Below are 21,825 nucleotides of genomic sequence, written 5' to 3' on the forward strand. Positions count from 1 at the left end.
CCTGCCCAGGCCTTTCTCTTTCTAAATCCATATGTGCCCTTGGAGAGATACACCGTTCATGCATATTTCCCTCCCAGTAGACTGAGTTCTTGAGGGTTTCCTGAGCAGTTTCCAGCCCTGTGCTGCAGGTAACTCTGTAGGAGAGGAAATGAGATATAGGGAAGGCTTTTTGAAGCCTCTGCGGGTACAGCCTGTCCTTCCAGCTAACCGGGCTCTTTGGGCGAATGCATGTTTGACTTTCTACTCCTGGAAATATAAGTTCAAATGTTTATAGATGTTTGAAGCGAATGAAAGCGTTTCTATTCATGCTGTTAGAATCTGTGAGGCCCTTTCTTTCTTTCTTCCCCCCCCCCCAAAACCAAGAGTTCCTAGTAAAATACAGTTTATTTGGCTAGGGGAAAAGTAGGTAGTGCAAGGACCAAGGTTTCATCCTGCAAGAACCCCCAGGCAGGCACACCTGAGCGGAGAGGGCGGGCAGCGCCCAGGGGCTCCTCAGCTGGGACCCTGGGGCGCGGGGCTCCGGGCTAGGAGGGTCGAGCAGCATGCGCTCCTGCACAGACTGCCTCCGCTCCAGGTTTTACAAGGAGGCCAGAAGGCACCCGGCCGAGCCCACCCAGCCGCAGGCGGCTCACGGCGCTGAGCCGGACCTGGCGGGCGGTGACCACCGCACCGCTGGCCGCCTCGCCCCAGACATTCCGCCTCGGCCACTGGAATGCGCAGACAAGGCTCCTTGTTGGCCCTGGGAGGGGTGGCCCAACTCGCCTGGCGTCGCGGCCGGGGGCGGGAGGGGGCGGGGCCGCAAGCGCGGGATCTTTAAATTGGCGGCCTTTGCGCGGGTCCCAGGACCCCGACTGACCCAGAGGGCTCGGATCTCACTCGGCAGACACGCACCTGCAGGCCCGCCGAGCCCACCATGCCGCTCCTGACCCCCGCGCGCCACCTCCCGGGACTCCTGCTGATCTGGTTGGTGCTGCTGCTGCCGCCCCCGGCCAGCCCTGGTCCCCTGGACCGCCCGGGCGTCCGGAGGCTGGGGACTCGTGGCCCCGCCGGCAGCCCCGGGCGCCGACCCGCTCCCAGCCGCGCGCCTTATTCCGGAGCCGTCGAGCCAGGTGGGAATCGCGGCGCAGGTACAGAGGGGACTGAAGAGGGACAGAATGCAGGACCGAGGGAACGAGAGCCTGGGCCGCGGATGGGAGGACGGGGGTGGGCAGCGGAGCCGGGCATCCAAGGAGAGCTTCGGACCTCTGGCAAGTGTCCTGCATCTCAGCCTCAGACGGGCAGCGGTGCGGGAGAAAGAATTCCGGTCCCAGAGAATCCTGCGCCGAAAAACTGAAATGCAGAAAAAGGAGGGGAGACACTCAAGGTTACTCGCGTGTCCGGGCTAGAATTTGGGTTTCCTGAAGCTCAAACTCCCCCTGTGATTTGGGCAGGGAGCACGGGTAGCAGCTAAGGCAGCGCCGGGACTGCCTCCCACTTGGGTTTAAGGCGACCCTTCAGTGGAACCAAGCCTTCCAGGAATTGTACTTTTAGTTCTCTTGAAATTCCTCTGCTTCTATTCCAGGATTGTGGATGATTCTATCCTACAGCCCTAAAGCTGCCTCAGTGGAATCCGGGATTTAGTAGAGGGGAAGTCTTGGGGGTGCCCTGTGAGGTCAATAAGGGACCCAGAGAAGCCACCTGAATGCCTGAAACCATTCTGGTCTCAACCCTGTTCCCCGTCCATGACCAGGTGTTCTCAAACTGACTGGGCCCAACCTGGGCTCTCTTAGATCCTCAAGACACTGAGTCTTAGCCATCAGTTCTATTTCTCTTTTTGGTCAGTAATGGATTCCTGAGACAGAGCAAAGTTCCTAGCTCAGCCAAGCCGGCAGATCATCTGACACAGCCCCTGACAGATACAGGGTAACCCCTATCAAAGCGAAGGGACCCAGCAAATCAGTGTCAAAGCTCAGAATAAAACTCAGGTCCCTGAAATCCCAAGTGAGGGTTCTTTCCACTGCTTCAACCTATCAAGCTCTTCATATGGTTTACATGAGATTTTAGCTTCATTACCAAGAAGTCCAGCGCCAGTCTTGTTTGAAAGAGGCTGTTTAAACCATTTTCTGTGTCCTGTCTCATCTGGCCAGCAATGCTGCCTGTCAGGCTCCTTTGCCTGGCCCATCCCCTCCTTTCTGGATATGTTGAGAAGGAGTTCAGAGGACTCTTTCTTGCATTACTCCCATGTTTGAAATGGCCAAAGAGGGGCCGGGGCTCACAGGGGTTCAATTCGGCTGGTTGCTCCAGGTGGGGTTGCTGGCAAAGCATTTTTCTAAAAGTGGAGTTGCTTCTAGAGCTCACCTCCCTCTCCATGGGACTGGAGGGGACAGTGAGGTTCTGCACTGGGTGACCATTTCCCCACTAAGCTGCCTTGAATCTTTCCTGTCTGGAATTCAAACCTGATCTTGAAGCATAATTCTTGGATAAACACCACATTCTACACCTCTTCCAGATTCTCTCCTTTTAGCAATCAAGAATTGCCATGACTTTGCTGTGGGCTTTTATTTCTAACAAAAATTGTCAAAAATTGTTGATATTGTGAATATGAAAACATTTTAGGAGACTCAGATATTCACTTTCTTCTTGAGAATCAAATTGCTGCTATTTAGTCATTGGGAGGGATACTCAAAAACCAATTAATACCCCTTGCTGACGGGGTTCAAATCAGGAAGGAACCTGGTCACAGAATTGTGAATCTGCTACCCTGGCCAAAGACTCCTTTATTAGTTTTCTATTGCTATTGCAACAAATAACCATGAATTTAGTGACTTAAAACAACACTCTGTGTATGCTGGCGGGGCACACGTGTGTGTGTGTGTGTGTGTGTGTGTGTGTTTGTGTGTGTGTGTGTTTGTGTGTGTGTGTGTGTTTGTGTGTGTGTGTGTGTGTGTGTGTGTGTGTAGAGCCAGGGCCTCATGCATGTGAGGCAAGCACTCTACCACCAAGCTACCCTACCAGTAAGCTACCAACCCAGTGACCCACACTATTATCTTAGAGTTCTGTAGGTCAGTCTGACAGATCTCCCTGGGCTAAAGTCAAAATGCCAATTGGGTTGCATCCCTATCCTTTGGGAGGTTCTAGGGGAGAAGAATCTGTCTGCTGTCTCCAGCTTCTTAGAGGTTGCTATATTCCTTGGCTCATGACCTTCTTCCTCCCTCTTCAAAGCCAGCAATGGTAGGTTGAATCCTTCTCACATTCTATCACTTGCACCCCGTGTCCTGCCATCATCCTCCGTCTTTAGAGGACTTTGTAATTATATTGGACCCACCTGCATAATACAGGATAAGCTCTCCATCCCAAGCTCTTTCATCATACCTGGAAAGTCCCTGTGGCCAGGAAAAGTAGCATATGTACAAGTTCCTGTGATAAGGACCTAGACATCTTTGTGGGGGATGCATTATTCTGCCTACCACACCCCCATAACTCCCCCCAATAAGGATTCAGTGGAGAAGAAAGGAATTATGTATGCGGTTACAGGAATGAACCATGATTTATCCAAGTGACACCACTGAATGGTAATTACAGGGTTCCATCATCATGGTTTTTTTTCTTCTTTTTACTCTAATAGTGTAAAAGTACCTGACCCCTGTTCAGACAGGATTTGCAACACAGCTCTTCTTCCTTGCCCTTAATCCATGGGAATCTGAAGGGATGAAGTGAAATTCTGGAGGAGTTTGAAAAAGAGAGATTTTTAATTCCTTTTGACTTAACTAAATACATGACGCACAGCATATTTCATGGTGGTGGCTCAAAGTCAATATGCAGGACGTTTCTAGGTATATGAGATAATGTTGATTTTTTTTTTTTTTATGGTGGAAAACGTTGCCTCAGAGGGAGCAGCTGTGGTGTGGCAGGAAGGCCCCGCTGCTGGAAGTCAGGAAACCTGAGTCCTGACTAGTTCTCACTGCTGTCTAGTTCTCACTCCTCCCTGAATCTCAGCATCTCACCTGTTAGATGTATACAATATAAACAACCTCTGAACAACTTCACAGGGTTATTGTCTTGGTGCCCTGTGATGCCTAGATTATAATTGAAAGTCAGGTGCTGCTTTCTTAATTGAATACATCCAGGCAGAGGGGAAAGCCAAGAGGATAATTTTTAGCTCTTGAAAGAAAACTACATAGACTTGATCCTTGTTCTAGACAAGATTTTTCTTTTTCTTCCATAAACAGCTTGGCCTAAGAGTTTATTTTGAGTCCACCTTTCTTCCCAACTCATTAAGTAATAAATTGCCTTCTTAGAGAAGCATCATCTCTCTCTTTTTTTTTTTGTTAGAAAAGTAAAGAACCTTGATTTACACTTCATGCCCAAAGATTTTATTTCCACTTAGGACTACATGTGTGTGTTGTATATGACTGAGTATGTGTTGGTGTTGGCTTGAAAAAGAAGTGTAATAACTGGCTTCTTTCTTATCTAGTCCTGAGTTGTGAACTTGATTTTGCTGACTGGAAGAGGGATGTGCAAATAGGGTTGAAGGAAGTAGAAAAAACTAGGAAAGAAAAGAAGAAAACTAAAATTTGTGTCACTACAGTGTGCCAGGTACTTTTGTGTAGGAAAAATACAGTAAACAGTGAGGATTGAGAAATCTGGCTTATTTGCCTTTTTAGCCCCAGGGCTTCATAGGACTGCATAGGACTTTTTTTGTATAGAACTGCAAAAACAACAAAAAAAAAAGGTGAATGAATAAGTGAATGAGAGGTGACTATGTGAGTATGAAGTAGGTACTAGAATAGATGCCAGCTCACAGTCTCTGCTCCTTAAAACAATAAGACATGCTCAAAATAGGGAGTGCAAGAGGCATATATCACATTAAGTTGTCATCCCACTATCTTCAACTAACTCAAAGCTCACCAAAATAAGAATGAATGGGTGACCAGATGGAGGGAGACTTTAGGGCTACTGTGGGGCAGTTTTCATCCCCTAGAAATGGAATAGAAGAAGGAAGCTACTAGGAGATTGTTAGAGTGCCTTGCCTCAAATTCGGCCATTGCTTCAAGCCTGGGCAGGGAACTGTGCAGTAAGGCTGGATCTGAGGGCCTTTTACACAGTTTGGGAACACCCAACTCCCATTGCCTCAGCTAGCCATGGTGCCCAGGACATGGCTGGGATCCACTGATTCCTAGGGGTCACAAGGAACCTTGAGAGCAAAACCTTAATCAGATTTTCTAAGCAAAATTTCAGAGCTCAGTCAGCTTATAGGTAGATGTCTGGGGACACTTCACATCTTCATGTGAATTCTCACTATGGGACTCTGAAAGCTGTCATGCTTTAAACACCCGTGAGAGGATGGATTTGGGGAAAGTAGCAGGCAGTGGCGGCTTTGTGGTTAAGGGGTGCTACTCTGGCCTCCTGGAATCCCAGAGTTGTCTGGGAGTGAGTATTGTCCCATTTCTGGTTGTGATCTGATCATTGCTTGTCTCTTCTGCTACCCATGCTCTTCTTTGCAGGTGTTTGCAAGAGCATGCCCTTGGATTTGGTGTTTATCATTGACAGTTCTCGAAGCGTACGGCCCTTGGAATTCACCAAAGTGAAAACCTTTGTCTCCCGGATCATTGACACTCTGGACATTGGGGCAGCTGACACACGGGTGGCCCTGGTGAACTATGCCAGTACAGTGAAGATTGAGTTCCAGCTGCAGACCTACTCAGATAAGCAGTCCCTGAAACAAGCTGTAGCACGAATCACCCCCTTGTCCACAGGCACCATGTCGGGGCTGGCCATTCAGACAGCAATGGATGAAGCCTTCACAGTGCAGGCAGGGGCTCGGGGGCCCACTTCCAACATCCCTAAGGTGGCCATCATCGTGACAGATGGGAGGCCCCAGGACCAGGTGAATGAGGTGGCTGCCCGGGCCCGGGCATCTGGCATTGAGCTCTATGCTGTGGGTGTGGACAGGGCAGATATGGAGTCCCTCAAGATGATGGCCAGTGAGCCCCTGGAAGAGCATGTGTTCTATGTGGAGACCTACGGGGTCATTGAGAAACTCTCCTCTAGATTCCAGGAAACCTTTTGTGGTAAGTTGGTAAGTCTTTGCTTCCAGCTAGTAAGGATGTTATATTTCAGACATTGTGTTCTCAGAGAAAAGGAGATTTTTCACCCCCTTTTTTGAGGGGTGGTGATGGTGGTGGTGGTGGACATTTATAAAAAACTTAAATACACGCAGTGCTTTTTTGGTGTTTTTTACCAACTTAAACACACAGTGTTGGTTTAGAAATATAGAGCTGCATTATATATTTGGTTTGCTCATAAAATCTTCATGTTTGCATTAGAAATGTGAAGGTCTAGAAATACCCAAGGTAAATAATCCTGCTGTTCCCTGATGGGGTGGGGTGGAGGAAACCTCAAGATGCCTGTCTTGTCTCCATCCCCCAGTACACTTTTTTCCCAGGTACTTTCTTCAGTTTTACCATCTCCAGATTTAACAGAACTCTGCTTGTTCTGTAGAAAAACAGGGAGTAGTGTCTGTCCTGGGAGGGTCAGTGGACTATATCCCACTGTTACTGTCAGTGTGCACAGTGTTAGGGAACACTTGTTTTCAGATTGGGCTCTTTCTTTGGCTATTCTGTGTGGTGTAAGAGGATTAGGGACCAGGAAGATTGGGGTTTTGGTTCAGCTGAGAGACAAAAGAAGAAGATTAAACAACAACAACAACAACAACAACATTCTTTTATTTTTCTATTTCTTTGTTCCTTTAGGATGTAGTTTGAATATGAACATGCTAATTTCATTGGGATTTTTAGCATGATACAGCCAGATGCATCAGCATGAATCATCTGGGGCTGGGGTTTATTTTTAGTCACTGATCTGATCAGAATGATGATTTGTGGGGCTCGTGTTTTATTTATTATCATTTGAAGAATATTCTTTGAAACCCTCTATGAAAATACCCAAGAAAGTGGGTTCAGATTTCTAGTTCAGGTGAATTTCTAAACATACATACATTTTTTTTGCTATATAATTTATTCCACATTTGTTTACTCAGCATGCATTTATTGATAACTGATGACAAAAAATATAGTTCTCCCAACCATCAATTAACATTCTGGGGTTGGGGGTGAGACAAGCAAGTGAGCCAATAATTGCAATTGTAAATCTTGAGGAGATTTATATCTAAACTGACGTGAAGCCCAGCCATCACCAGTTAGCTGGGAAATGAGAGCAGCAGCCTTGGTCTGGGGGAAGCTTGGCCTCATCTCAACCAGACCTGGCTGGGTTCCTCTTCTTTCCTGTCCTGGGACACTGTGCCTTCTCAGGCTGTCATCGGCCTTGGTGGTATCTACTTGGTATTCATTGGGTTCCAAAAAGAAAGTGGCTTTCTTTCTCCCAGGAAAACTCCCGAGCTTGCGGGTGAGAGTTGCTGCATCAGGGTGCCGCTCTGTGGCACGGTTGGGTGTCAGAGCTGGCACCTGGGGTTGGGCTTGGAGGCCATAAAGTAACAAGTGGTGAGTGGCAAGCTTTTCCTCTGGTACAAAAGACATGCTGTTCTGGGGTCGGGGGAGCGTCCTCTCTATGGAAAAAAGACTGAGGGGCAGCTTGTTGTAGTCATCGGGTTGGAAAGATCATTCCATGAAAAGGCCCTTCTTGGGAAAATATTAGCCTTGTCCTGCTGCCAAAGGCAATGGAGGCTGGGTTACCTGCCACAGGAGCGCCAGCCTTCTCCAGCAAGCCTCCTTGATCCCTCAGAAGTGACTAAATCCATTGATTCGTCTTTCAGAACATGCTGCTAGGAAAAAAATAAAAATCCAATTAGATATAAATGGCTCTAGGAGCAAAAAGCTGGAGAGGCCATTAAGCTGATATAATCTCATTTAGTTTCTTCTTTTCTTTTTACCTGTTTGTATTTATCATGTGAGTTCAGTGTCTCCAAGTTGCCTACGTAGATACCTGATCTCAAGAACCCATGTTGCATGTTCAGAAAGCAGTTACCCAGATTGCCTCCATCGTGTGCACGTCAAAATATGTGTTTTGCTCCAAGTGAGAGTGTGTCTCTGGCTGAGGGGGATGCCTGCATTGAATTCTGTTTAGACACAAAATGTGGAACCCTTGCAAACCAAGTTCTGGCTTTGATGGGTCAACTCGCTCACAGCACTGTTCACTACTGTTCTCCCCATCTCTTGAGGCTGGGAAGCAAACATCTTTTTCATAGGAATGTGGACAAGCGAGTAAAACATCAAGGCAGCTGACTGATGGAAGTGTTTGGCTTCAGCTCGGGGTCCAAAATTATCTTTCTCCTTTGAGAGAGTTTCTAGCAAGGTCTGTAATTTTAAATCAGTAACATTTCTAGTTTAAGAGTATTTCTAGTAAGCCAGAGGCAGACAACAAATAACCAATTTTGATAGTGAAATAAAGAGCAATGCCTTCTTTTTTTTGGATATATATATATTTAATATTTAGTTTTTAGTTGTAGTTGGACACAATATCTTTATTTATTTACTTTTATGTGGTGTTAGGGATCGAACCCAGGGCTTCGCCCGTGCTAGGGGAGCGCTCTACCGCTGAGCCACAATCCCAGCCCGAGCAATGCCTTCTTAACGCGTGAGAAAGTATCTGAAATGTTTTTACCTTTTGACGCTGACGGCCCCGAACTTCCTCTGCACAGCCCTGGACCCGTGTGCGCTAGGCACGCACCAGTGCCAGCACGTGTGCGTCAGTGATGGGGAGGGCCGGCACCACTGCGAGTGCAGCCAAGGGTACACCTTGAACGCGGACAAGAAAACGTGCACAGGTGAGACTGCTTGGGGAGAGCGGCTGATGACCCTGTTATTTGGGGATCTCTTCTTCTGGGGTGGGACGGGCCTTGTGCTTTGACTCCGACACCTTTTCTACCTAACTGCCTTTTGGCTGGTTTACTGTTGCTCATGGATGATTTGCCTTGAAAAGGAACAAGGGACACAGGAAAGAGGATAAAGATCCCAAACTCTTGGTCCTTTTGTGGCTCTGGCATTTTCCCATTTTTCCCGGATTGTTTCTAATTGGATACAAGCCTCCCTTTCTCTCTGACCATAGATGCTCATGAATTCTAGAAGTAGAGGAAAATTTAGAGAGGGTCTCAGGTGCCTGGGGCATGAATATTCCAAGTTGATGAAGAAGGACAATTAGGTTTTTCTTTTTAATCTTAGAAAAGAGTGTTTGAGAATAAGAAAACAGATCATTGAATTCAACCTACTTATTTTATGGATGTGAAATTGAGACACAAACAAGGGAAAAGACAACCCACATCTGGGGGTCTGTTACTGAAAGCCAATACCAGTCAGTTCCAGATCTGCCGCTTCCCTTCCTGGAGCCCTGCCGCTTCCCTTCCTGGAGCCCTGCCTGCTTTGTTAGCTCTGTGTAGTGAGGTCTAGAAAAGGAGGTCTTACTGCCTACTCTCCCTGGTTCACATTTGTCCTGCTCCTCATTTGACAGCTATGGATAAGTGTGCTCTCGGCACTCATGGGTGTGAACACATCTGTGTGAATGACAGGACTGGCTCTTATCACTGTGAGTGCCTCGAAGGCTACATCTTGAATGAAGACAGGAAGACTTGTTCAGGTAAGTGGGGAGGAGCCTGTACTGCTGCTTCTTACTTACCTGCCTACCTGCCTACCCAGTGTTGGAACTTGGGTCACAGGCACTGCGACTGAGTGCATCAAGTCCCACCCCTGCACTTGGACTGTTTTTCTCTGTTGTCACCTTGGGCTTTTTTTCCCCCTCCCATTTCCAAGTCTTATTGGAAGAGTTAGAAATAGTAACGTGTATGTGTCACCTGTGAATGTGAGACTCAGTTCTTTTCTCTACCCAGCCCTCACACTCCTTCCAAATGCTACAATTTAGTAATTTAACACCGAATAACATCCCGCAAGATACTTATTGCTTTCGAAAGGAAAGATGGTAACCTTGTAGTGGAGAACCTGGCAGACACCACCTTCTTCAAGTCATCAAAGTGATCAAAGCCAGCATCATTAGTGATGATCTCGGTGACATCATGCATCAGTTGACATCCTGTACCGAGGATACAGCAGCATGTCTGTGGTATTCTTTTTAAAAATTCAGAACCATGAAAAAACATGACACAAAATCAAACATCGAGACATTCTTAGTTTACAAAAATAATTTTCTGGTACAAAGGCAAACTGGGGATATGTCCCATATTGGAGTACACTAAGACCATGTGACAACTTAATGCAATGTGGGATCCTAGATTGGGTCCTGGATCATAAAAAGTGCTTTAGTAGAACAATTGGCAAAATTTGAAAAACTATACATATTAGTAAATCATATCATATCAATGTTTTGATAATCATACTAGAGTTATGTAAATTGTTAACATTTGGGGAGGCAAGGTAAAGTACAGCAACTATTTGGATTTTTGTAAGTTTTTCATAAATATGAAGTTATCTCAAAATAAAAAGTTTAAAAATAAAAAATAGTTTAAAACTTACTAGTACAGAGGTAAGTGCATTGAATGAAAATTTGAGTCCTGAGTTCTGATACTGCCCTGAATCAGCTGGTCTCTTTGTTGTTTATTTGCCTCATTTATAAAAGAGAAAAGGTTTACTGGGTGTGGTGGCATATGCCTGTAATCCCAGAGACTGGGGGAGCTGAGGCAGGAGGATTGCAAGTTTTAGGCCAGCCCCAGCAGTTTAGAAGATCCTGTATCAAAATACAATAAATAAAAAATAGGTCTGGGGGTGTGGCTCAGTGATAGAGCATCCCTGGGCTCAATTCCTCAGTACTGCAAAAAGATACATAAAAAAAGAAAATAAAACAGGAAAGGACTGAATTACAATTTTTTCAAATTCTAATTCTGTCTTTCCATATCTAATGTAATTAGTCACATAACTGTTCATTTCTCTTTAGAATGGGGTAAATACAGTAAACCTAAAAGGAAATCCTTTAGAATATATTTATGAGAATCTTAGATTATAAAAACTCAATGATGATGACTTTTGAAAAGGAACTGGGGAAGACTGGAGAATAATTATCATGTGTGCAGGATTTTATTTAACTCGGCTAACTTCTAGTTAGAGCAAATAATACTGACAGCTTTGACTAGCCTCCAATAAGTTTTCCTCTTATATATTTCTAGCTGCAAATAAGAAGGTTTCTATTTATGGGTAATAAAAGACTCTTTCACTTTTTATTTCCTTTTTTTCCTGAATTTTCCACTGACAGCTCAAGACAAATGTGCTGTTGGTGCCCATGGCTGTCAGCACATTTGTGTGAATGACAGAGATGGGTCCCATCACTGTGAATGTTATGAGGGATACACTCTGAATGAGGATAAGAAAACATGTTCAGGTAAAGTCTACTCAACAAATTCTTTCATATTTGACTCTTCCTATTGTGGTGAAATTGACTTGCAATTTTCTGGGAGAGAAGTTCTTAGTGGTAATTTAAAGCACGACCGGGTTCAGGCATTCTGTCGTGCTTATGGGTGAAGGCACACATGCTCAGAGGGTGGTGAGCTCACAGGTTTTTGCAAACATGGATCACTTCAGAAAATTACTGGAAATGCGTAGGGAGTGGGGGACATGAGAAAAGCTAATTAAATATTAGATCCTTATCCAGGAAAATTTTATAGCCCTGTACACTGGGGACCTTTTAAGCGAATAGGACTTTAGAGGAAGTCGGTTGGACAGTAACTATTTAGTGTGATAGGCTGAACTGATCTTTTTCCAGTTAAAACTTGGCCTGGAACTTTTCTGTAACGTTAATCTTAAAGCTGGATCATTTTAGTAAAGGAGACTTTGTAAATGCCTGAATTAGACCCACACACATCTTCCAGGAAGTCTGAAGTGGACATTCCCTGACAGTTTCTAGCTGATCAATCTTCGGTGAATCTGAGCCTTATGACTTGGCTGATGAGCCCTACCACGACTGCTAATCCTCATTAATTTGATTTAGGCTCACTGGCAGAACAGGGTGGCATTCATAAATGTCAGAACAGTCCTAAAGGAGAGAAATTCCAAGCTCTCGAGGTAGTGCCCGTTTTGGCATACTGAATGTTTTTTAGATCTTGTTTAACTTTCCCTCTCTTGAGGTAATGCTCTTAGATAATGGCGGGCAGCATTCTTCAGTACCTTCTGTGGGCTGCACATGATTTGCAGCATTTTATACACAAAGCCATGCCTTTAATCCTCATAGCAACTTTGGGAGGAAACTGAGGCATAGGCAGATTGAAAAACTTGCTCAGGTCACCTGGTTTGTAAGTAGTAGAGTCAGAGTTTGATCGCATGTTCCCAGGGTTACTTGTGCCTTTGACCATTATCTCATTGTACAAAGAACCTGACAGCAAAGATGAGTGGAGGAGAAAAAATTGTGAGCAAGTTAGTATACGTGTTTTAAAGTAATAAGGAATAGTGCCATGATGAGGCTGGTCTACAGGACTGTCAGATGGCTCCACAGACCTGCTTTCCCCGCACTGGGTGATAGGAAGGCTTGTAGGTTGGATGTGGAGTCCCAAGGCAGGGCCAGAGCAGGAAGCAGATCCAGTATCTATCTGTAGAGTAAATGCCAAGCTGGGATAAGGGGAAAATAGAGTCATCTCCTATTTCGCATTTTGCTGAAAAAAAAAAATCTAAAATGTATCAATGACGGGAATATCCGTGTTAAGACTGGAAAAGCACTTTATGAATACATTTCATAGGGCCTTGCATTTCATGCAAAGTTATTTTCTAGGCAATAGTAAGCCATGGAAGGTTTCTGAGCTTGGAATGAGGATTTAAGAGGGGAGCTAGAAGGGAACAAATAAAACACTTTGGTCCCTGTAATGGCAGAGGAAGAGCCCATGTCTCCAGGAAAACTTACTCGGTTTTTAAAGGGGAGTTGCATTTTCATTTGTCCTGGGCCAGTTTGGACATGGGACTGATGTGGCGCTTTCCTCTGCTCTCCACTTAAATTTGGGCAAACTGTCTTCATCCTTGAAATGTTACTTATTGATAGATAATAAATACTTCACTGTCCAGTCATATATATCACCTTTGTTATTAATAACGTTGCGATCACTTTTCTCCGTGTTTGTAAGTGTGTGTGTATGTGTTCCTCTGTGTCTCCAGGTCAGTGTTTTCTGTCCCATTTTATAAGCTATAGACAGCAGGTCTTTGTTCAATGCAGTACTTTTTGTGTAGCATCACACTTAGTTCCAAGTGCAATAAAGTCCCTAATAGATTATTTTTGGTAATGATCCATGATAAGCTGGAGATACTGGAGATGTTGGCAGTCACCAGAAATGTCCAAGGTAAGTTCTAGAATATAATTGAGACTTAGTGCTACAGGAATAAAAAAGAAGGCAGCATTAGACTGCAGAAGATGGTGGGGAGCGGTTGGGGTTGGCGGGAATGTCTGTGATCAAAGGTGAGCCGCAGGGATGGGAGGTGGAGAGGGAAGGAGGTTTTCTCCTGGAATCTGGGGCTTGTGGCTGACTGCTGAAGGATTCATTCTCAGCACCGGTCGGGACCAAACTGAAGATGATTTCTCCCAGTGTTTGTTTTTAGTTGCATATTTAATTAATGTGCGACTGTTTCTCTCCTGCCCCATTCCTGGTTAGTCCAGAACAAGTGTGTTCTGGGCACTCACGGCTGCCAGCACGTGTGTGTGAGTGACGGGGCAGCCTCCTACCACTGCGACTGTTTTCCTGGCTACACACTGAATGAGGACAAGAAGACATGTTCAGGTAAAGACTGACCCTTCAAGCCTGTTCTGTTGGGTAGGAAAATCTAGGAGGAAGCTGTTCTCTCTCCATGTGAAGTTCTGAACCGTTCTCCTAGCCAGAATCTTCCACTGGCTTCCAATTGCCTACATAATGAAACACCACCTTCCTCTGCCAGTGTACCTTCCATAATCTGATTCCAACTTCTTCTCTTTCCTTTTTCTAATTACTATCTCTACCTAAGTCTGATTTTTAAAATTATGGTAAAACATACATAACAAAATTTACCATTCTAACCATTTTTTGGGGGGATACCAGGGATTGAACTCAGGGGTACATGACCACTGAGCCACATCGCCAGCCCTATTTTGTATTTTATTTAGCTCCTCACTGTTGCTGAGGCTGGCTTTGAACTTGCGATCCTCCTGCCCCAGCCTCCTGAGCCACTGGGATTACAGGTGTGCACCACCGTGCCCTGCCCATCCTAACCATTTTTAAGTGTACCGTTCACTGACATTCAACATATTTGCATTGCTGTGCAACCATTACTACTATCCATTTCCAGAACATTTTCATCATCTCAAACTAAAACCCTGTTCTCATTAAACAATAACTGCCTGTTCCTACTCCCCTAGCCCCTGGTAACTGTGTGTTTTCATCCTCTAGCAGATTGTAATCCCCAACCCGTACTTTTTGGCCTGTACCACAGTACACAAAGTAGTTTTTCAGCAGATATTTCTTCATTGAAGGTATTATTTCATGTGAAATAAAGTATGAATCAATTTCTTGTGAAGGGCAAGGATAATGAGGATCAGCTTGCTTCTAGAACTTGAGTAAGTGTGGGTAATTTTCAGAAAAATCAATCTTTTTTTTTTTTTTAATTTCTCCTCCTGGAAAGTGGAGAATTCAGCATGATTTTTTAATGGTTTAGACTGTCACCTCATTTTATTTTTTTAAGGTTCATGTATCTATTCCATCAGCAGTGTTTATGGAGCTACTGTTAAACAAATTGTACTCTATTAGATTCTGAGGAAGAAACTGGAGACAAATTTCAGGTAGGAATTCCAAACAGGGACATTTTAATATTGTGAGAGAGCATAACACAAATGTTAACTAAAGGGCATGCAGTAAGTACTGTGTGTGTGTATGTTTAGAAAAAAGAGGATGCTATCGAGGGCTTGAAAAGTTGAATCAGGCTTGGTTCATTTTTTCTAGGTGTAGAGCTCTAATGTTTATATCGACATCTTTTTGGCTAGCTAGCTTGCTTCCTCCCTTCCTTTCTTCCTTTTCTTTCCTCCTTCCTTCCTATACAATTTTTATTGAAAGGTAATTTACTTATCACAACATTTATTCTTTTTTTTTCTTTTTGGTATTTGGTTCTGGGAATCAAATTTTGAGCCTGCATGCATGCTAAGCACACATTTTACCACTGAGTTACATGCCCAAACAAAAACTGCTGTGCTGAAGTACGCATTTCATTGATTTTCAGTATTTCAAAAATTGGGTAACCATCAGCACTATCTAATTATAGAAAATTTTATCAACCTTAAAAGAAACCTATACCCATTATCAGTCACTCCCCTATTCCTCCCAGCCCCTTGTCCTTAGTAAGCACTAATTCTACCTCTATGGATTTGTTTATTCTGGACATTTCATATAAATGGATGGTATGTTTTGCGGTCTTTGTGACTGGGTTCTTTTACTTAGTGTGCTATTTTCCAGATTCATCCATATTTGTAGTATGCATTAGTGCTTTATTCCTTTTCATTGCTGAATAATATTCTATTGCATAGAAATATCCCATTTTGCTTATCCACTTCTCAGTTGATGAATAGTTTATCTCCACTTTTTCAGCTGGAATGAATAATGTTGCTATGAACAGTAGTTAGTATACAAGTCTTTGTGTGGACATATGGTTTAATTTCTTTGCAATATATACCTAGAAGTAGAATTGCTAGGTCACATGGAACTCTATATTTAATATATATTTTTAATATATACATTTTTAGTTGTTGATGGATGTTTATTTATTTAGATGAGGTGCTGAGAATTGGACCCAGTGCTTCACACGTGTGAGGCAAGTGCTCTATCACTGAGCCACAACCCCAGCCCTATGTTTAATGTTTTAAAGAACTGCCAGATTCTTTTTCAAAGTGGTTACACCATTTAAGAATCTCACCAGTAGTGAATGAGTCTTCTAATTTCTCATATCTTTGTCAACACTTACTACTGTCTATCTTTTTTTTTTAAATTTTATTCATCCTATGGGGTAAGGCATTATTTAATATGGTTCTTATTTGTATTTCCCTAGTGACTGATGATCTCGACCATCTTTTCATGTGCTTGTTGGCGACTTTTATATATTGTTTGGAAGAATTGTCTGTTGAAAGCCCTTTTCTCATTTTTAAAAAGTTGATTTTCTATCTTTTTATTGAGTTGGAATGTGTAATTTGCAATTTTTGCAGAGATGTGATTTGAAATTTTTCTCCTATATCATAGATTACCCTTTCATTTTTAAAAATACCTTTATTTTATTTATTTGTTTTTATGTGATGCTGAGGATCGAACCCAGGGCCTTGCACATGCTAGGTGAGCACTCTATCGCTGAGCCATAACCCGAGCCTGCCCTTTCATTTTTTGAAAGTGTCTTTTGATGCACAGAAGCTTTTAACTTTATAAAGTTCTATTTATTTATTCTTTTGCATCTTTTGCTTTTGTTATTGTATCTAAGAAACTGTTTGATAGGTCAAAGTCATGAAGATTTACTTCTGGTGTTTTCTTCTAAGAGTTTTTTAGTTTTATCCCTTCCTTCCTTCCTTCCTTCCTTCCTTCCTTCCTTCCTTCCTTCCTTCCTTCCTTCCTTCCTTCCTTCCTTCCTTCCTTCCATATTGTTTAGGTCTATGGTCTTTTTTGAGCTACATATATACATGTGTATACATGCACACACACACACACATATGGTGTGAGGTAAGTGTCCAACTTTATTCTTTTCATATAGCTATGCAGGTTTCCAGCATAATTTGTTCAAAAGGTATTCTTTCCCTTACTAACTTGTCTTGATACCCTGTTGAAAAACAAGTGACCATAAATGAAACAGTTTATTTCTGAAGTCTCAGTTCTATTCCATTGATCCTCATGCCTTCTTTTTGCAAACACCACATTGCCTTGATTACTGTAGCTTTGTAGAGAATTTTGAAACCAGGGAGTATGAGTTCTTCAGTTTTTTTTCTTCTTTTTAGTATTGTTTTGGTTATTCTGGGTCCCTTACATTTCTCTATACATTTTAGGATCATTTTGTCAATTTCTCCACAAACGTCAGCAGGGATTTCATAGGCATTGTACTGAATTTACAGATCAAATTTGGAAAGTATTGCCATTTTAACAATCTTCCAATCCATTAACATGGAGTTTATGTCTTCTACTTTAAAAAAAACACGCTTATGTATTTTATTCTTTTAGATGCTATTGTGAATGAGTTCATCTCTCAAGTTTCAAATTTGCTACATCACTGTTTTGCAATTTTCTATAGAGAATTTTCATTAGAATATCACACTGAGACAGACCCCCAACCCTCCACCAGAGCTTAGAGTCTATTAGGCAAAAGATTGGACATGTATCATATGTACCCATTTCATACTCTGCACAGGGATGATAGGTATGTTGGTGATATTCAATAGATATATTCTGCTTACTGATTGATTAATAGGCTGATTAAGATGGGATTTGGGCTGGATGGTCCCAAAAGATTTTAATAGGATTCAGACAGGTAAATAGATTGCATTTAATTAAGTGGATTTATGGTCCCCCCAGGCCCATGTTGCATTTTTGTAGAAGATGAGAGAAAATATGGGAGCCAAGGAGCATTTTCTGTCCTCAGGCAATAGTTTCACTTGGAAGATTAGACAGCAGTCTTCAGGCTTGGGAAGTTATGCTTATTTCTATTTGCAATTATAAGGGCTGTAATATTTAACAGGAATGTTTGCCTCACAGAATCACAGAAAGAAATAGTTACCTCTATTAATCTCTCACATTTACTTAAATGTCAATATATATCTGAATTTGTAATACTAAAGTATTTTGGGGTAAAAACTAGAACTCTCATCAAACCATTTAATAAATTAAAAGTCCTATATAGAAAATCAGGTATAACCTGGTTTTAACCTTTGAAGTACTTTGGCCATACAAGTGGTGAGTTATTGTTCTCTTTTCATTTATTAGTGAGGACACAGTACCAGAAGAAGATTGTCTTGTCTCTGTATCTCCTATACAATCTTTAAAAGAAATTTTCTTTATATTGTTGATGAGTTCTGATAATCATGAAAGTATAAAGAATTATTTACGGGGGCTGGGGATGTGGCTCAAGCGGTAGCGCGCTCGCCTGGCATGCGTGCGGCCCGGGTTCGATCCTCAGCACCACATACCAACAAAGATGTTGTGTCCGCCGAGAACTAAAAAATAAATCTTAAAAATTCTCTCTCTCTCCTCTCTCACTCTCTCTTTAAAAAAAAAAACTTTAAAAAAAAGAATTATTTAATGAACTCTCATATAATCATCACCTGACTTTGACAATTATAAACATTTCCCTTAGGGCTGGGGATGTGGCTCAAGCGGTAGCACACTCGCCTGGCATGTGTGGAGCCCGGGTTCGATCCTCAGCACCACATACCAACAAAGATGTTGTGTCCACCGAGAACTAAAAAATAAATATTAAAAATTCTCTCTCTCTCTCTCTCTCTCTCTTTAAAAAAAAAAAAACATTTCCCTTGTATCTCCTAATACAAAAATTTCCATGACATCATTATTCCAAAGTAGTTTCTCCTCTTCCATTTGTTTTTATATCCTTTTACCTCCTGGAAAATGCATTTCAATAAGTCTTAAAAATACTAATATTGAATTCCAGTGGCTCAGGAGGCTGAGGCAGGAGGATCACAAATATAAAGTCAGCCTTAGCAACTCAGCACAGCCCTAAGCAACTTGGCAAGACCCTGTCAGAAAAAAAAACAGAACAACAACAACAAAAAGGGCTGGAGATGTGGCTCAGGATTGAACTCCTCTGGGTTCAATTACTGGTACCAACCCCCCCCCCCCAAAAAAAAAAAGTAACATTGAGTTGTATATTTCCTGATTTTTTATACTTTTAGGTATCCATAACATTTTATGTGCTATCATTGTAGCCATTGAAGAGGCACGGAGACTTATTTCCACTGAAGATGCATGTGGGTGTGAGGCCACACTAGCTTACCAGGAGAAGGTCAGCTCCTATCTCCAGAGACTGAACACCAAACATATCCTTTCCAGAAGGTTTTCTGCTTCTTCTTGAAGCCAGTGGAAGTACTACAAATGAGCCAAATGTTTTAGGACATTACGAAGGCAAGGGCCTTATTTGTTGTTTTAAGATAAGCAGCAATAATATACATTTTTTTTCAATTTAGAGTTCTTTAAAATACTTTAATAGACCATTTATATTTACATGTAAAAGCTGCGTAACTATTACATTTCCTAGTGCTTTTCCATGGCATGTATGCTCCAAATTGAGCTCTTACTCCACAGATGAGGTAATTATCCTATGCTTCCTTTATATGGCCATCTTAGTTCAGAATCTGCATCTGTGCAGAACAAATCAGCTGACTGATGAGGTGTGATATCTCAGATTTCATGATTCCACACTTTGGCTAGCCAGGTGTTCAAAAACAGATTTTAAAATGTAACATGATACTGTCTTAGGGTCTTTCAAAACCAACACTTCAAAATACTAACAGAAAAAGTACTTTTTCTCAGCCCAGCTCAAGTTAACTACTCTGTCTCTGCTACCTTAGAGGAGTGGAATTCAGATCTTGGTACAACTTAAGAGTATGCAGATTTTTCAGTTCAAATTGAATCAATTTCCAAATACTTCACTTGCTCAAGATGCTACTTGGAATCTGCTGGCATGTTCATTTCTCATCTTCCATTTCAGGATTGCCATTTTCCTAACTACACAAGAAAAGCACACCTCTCTCTTACCCTGAATCTAATAAGATGCATTTTCTAGAAAAGCAAAATTCCCAGAGGACCAATAATTCCTTTAATCAAGAATTCATAAATGTTGCTCCCTTTATCCATCTTACTAGTAAGTATTTTTCCAATTGAATTTCATATGAGCAAAAATATCTGAAGACCACTGCAGTGGTCAAGATCTCAAAAGAATTGAACTTCTGAGTGTTAGATGAGACTTTTGCTGAGAAAATAGTCTAGTTCTTTTTCCTCACTTATACTAGGACACAATTTTCTTTTATCTTGTGTAAAAGTGTTTAAAAGTGTGCTTGTTTTCTAATGTGTAGAAATAAATGGTGTTGGCCTTAACAACTAGCTACTTGATGACATTTTGCAGAAGCTGCAAATAAATGAATATGGACAAGTACATCGTTAGATTGCTCAAAATGTGGAAATGTAGAAAACTTGGTGCAATTAATATACTTTTGCACACTGGTATCTTCAATGTTCTTGCTAATTATTTGCCATTATAAATGCTTGAATATTGCCAGATAAATAGTATGACGATTTTCTGGAGAATCGGTATCATTTTTCCAAGGAAATAAATGTGCATATTCTTATTAAGGGCAAACTTTAGTGTTTCTATGCTCTAACTGTGAAATGGTAGGAAGTAGAATGAAAAGTTCAATTTTTAAAATTATCTACTAATTGGTCCATTTAATTTTAAATGTCTATATTAGTAAGATAATCATATTCACAATGGAAACTTAAGATATATTTTCTCTTGATAATATTTATAAAATAAACCATTTTATTACCAAGAGTGCAAATGGTATGCAGTATTTCCACATGAAAAGCTTATATAATTAAAATTGAAATTAATATAATTTAGAACTGTTAAACACTTTTTGTTCTTTGCTAATTTTTGCAGGAGTATTATTGAAACTCTGATCAAGGGATTGTAATACACATATTTAAACGTAGTTGATTAAGTAAATATTACCTGCAATTTTTAATTCATTCTGGTCTTTGAAATGCATGACTAAAGAGCATTAGTTGTGAATTTAGAGTGCTAAACTTTTTACCAAGAGCAAAATGTCCTAAATTTATTTTATCATTTTCCTTTAGGATCAACTGATAACATGATATGTTTGTAGAATTGGTATAACAAGCAACAATATCTAATGACTTTTTGAATGTTAGTAATAAGCATAACATTTTTCACTTATATATTTGATACATATACTTTATCTTTACAGCTTAAACTTTTAGAATAAAACAGTCCTTTAAGTTGTGTAGCACTCAATTCTTTCTTGGTTTGAATTGTTTATAATAATAAAGTTATTATCTTTATGTGTTAATGTCATGACCATTTTTTTTGTTAATTCACATTAATTTTGTCTATTGAACACATTTCTTTATGTTGAACTGAATAATTATTTAAATATAACAGCTTCTTGTCAAAGAACAGAGTATTAATATTCTTCCTATAATCTAATCTCACACTTAATTTTTTTTGAAATTTTATACCTTTTATTCTACAAATGCATTATTTATATATATTCTACTTGTCCCATATAACTTCTTTCTTATGAACTGTATTTTAATACCTAAGAATTTTTTTAGTTCATTTAGTTCTTTTAAAAAATTTCTTATTGGTACATTACAATTGTACGTAATAGCAGGATTCATTGTGACATATTCATATATACCTTCATTCATACATAACATAATTTGGTCAATTTAATTCCTCCATATCTCCCCTTTCCCTTCCCTCCTTCATTCCCCTGTTGCCCTTCCTCTACTGTCTCCCTTCAATTTTCATGACACACTCCGACCCTTTTTCCCCTCTAGCTTCCACAGATAAGAGATAACATGACCCTTCATTTCTGAATGTGGCTTATTTCACTTAACATAATGCTCTCAAATTCCACCATTTTCCTGCAAGTGGCACAGTTTCATTCTTCCTTCTGACTGAATAAAACTCCACTGTGTATACATATCACATTTTCTTTATCCATTCATCTGTTGACAAATACCTGGGCTGGTTCCATAACTTGGCTATTGCAGTCTCACATTCTTGAGTCTATAAATTTAAGTTCAGATTGAATAGAAAAGCTTTAATCATTATGGTGTGGGAGAGGGATAATAGAAAATATCAAAATTTGGGTACAATAATGATGAAG

At 41.3% G+C, this 21,825-nt stretch overlaps 1 protein-coding gene across 1 annotated transcript; it reads left to right on the forward strand.

The window, feature by feature from the left end:
• Positions 1-763: 763 nt before the first annotated feature.
• Matn3 (matrilin 3) lies at positions 764-20,929 on the forward strand. Its single transcript, XM_078029621.1, has 8 exons — positions 764-1,127; positions 5,484-6,050; positions 8,636-8,761; positions 9,442-9,567; positions 11,191-11,316; positions 13,565-13,690; positions 18,841-18,951; positions 20,020-20,929. The coding sequence occupies exons 1-8, from the start codon at positions 914-916 to the stop codon at positions 20,073-20,075; spliced, it is 1,452 nt and encodes a 483-aa protein (XP_077885747.1). The 5' UTR covers positions 764-913; the 3' UTR covers positions 20,076-20,929.
• The last annotated feature ends 896 nt before the right edge of the window (positions 20,930-21,825 follow it).

Source organism: Ictidomys tridecemlineatus, chromosome 12, assembly GCF_052094955.1.
Source record: "Ictidomys tridecemlineatus isolate mIctTri1 chromosome 12, mIctTri1.hap1, whole genome shotgun sequence".
NCBI lineage: Eukaryota > Metazoa > Chordata > Mammalia > Rodentia > Sciuridae > Ictidomys > Ictidomys tridecemlineatus.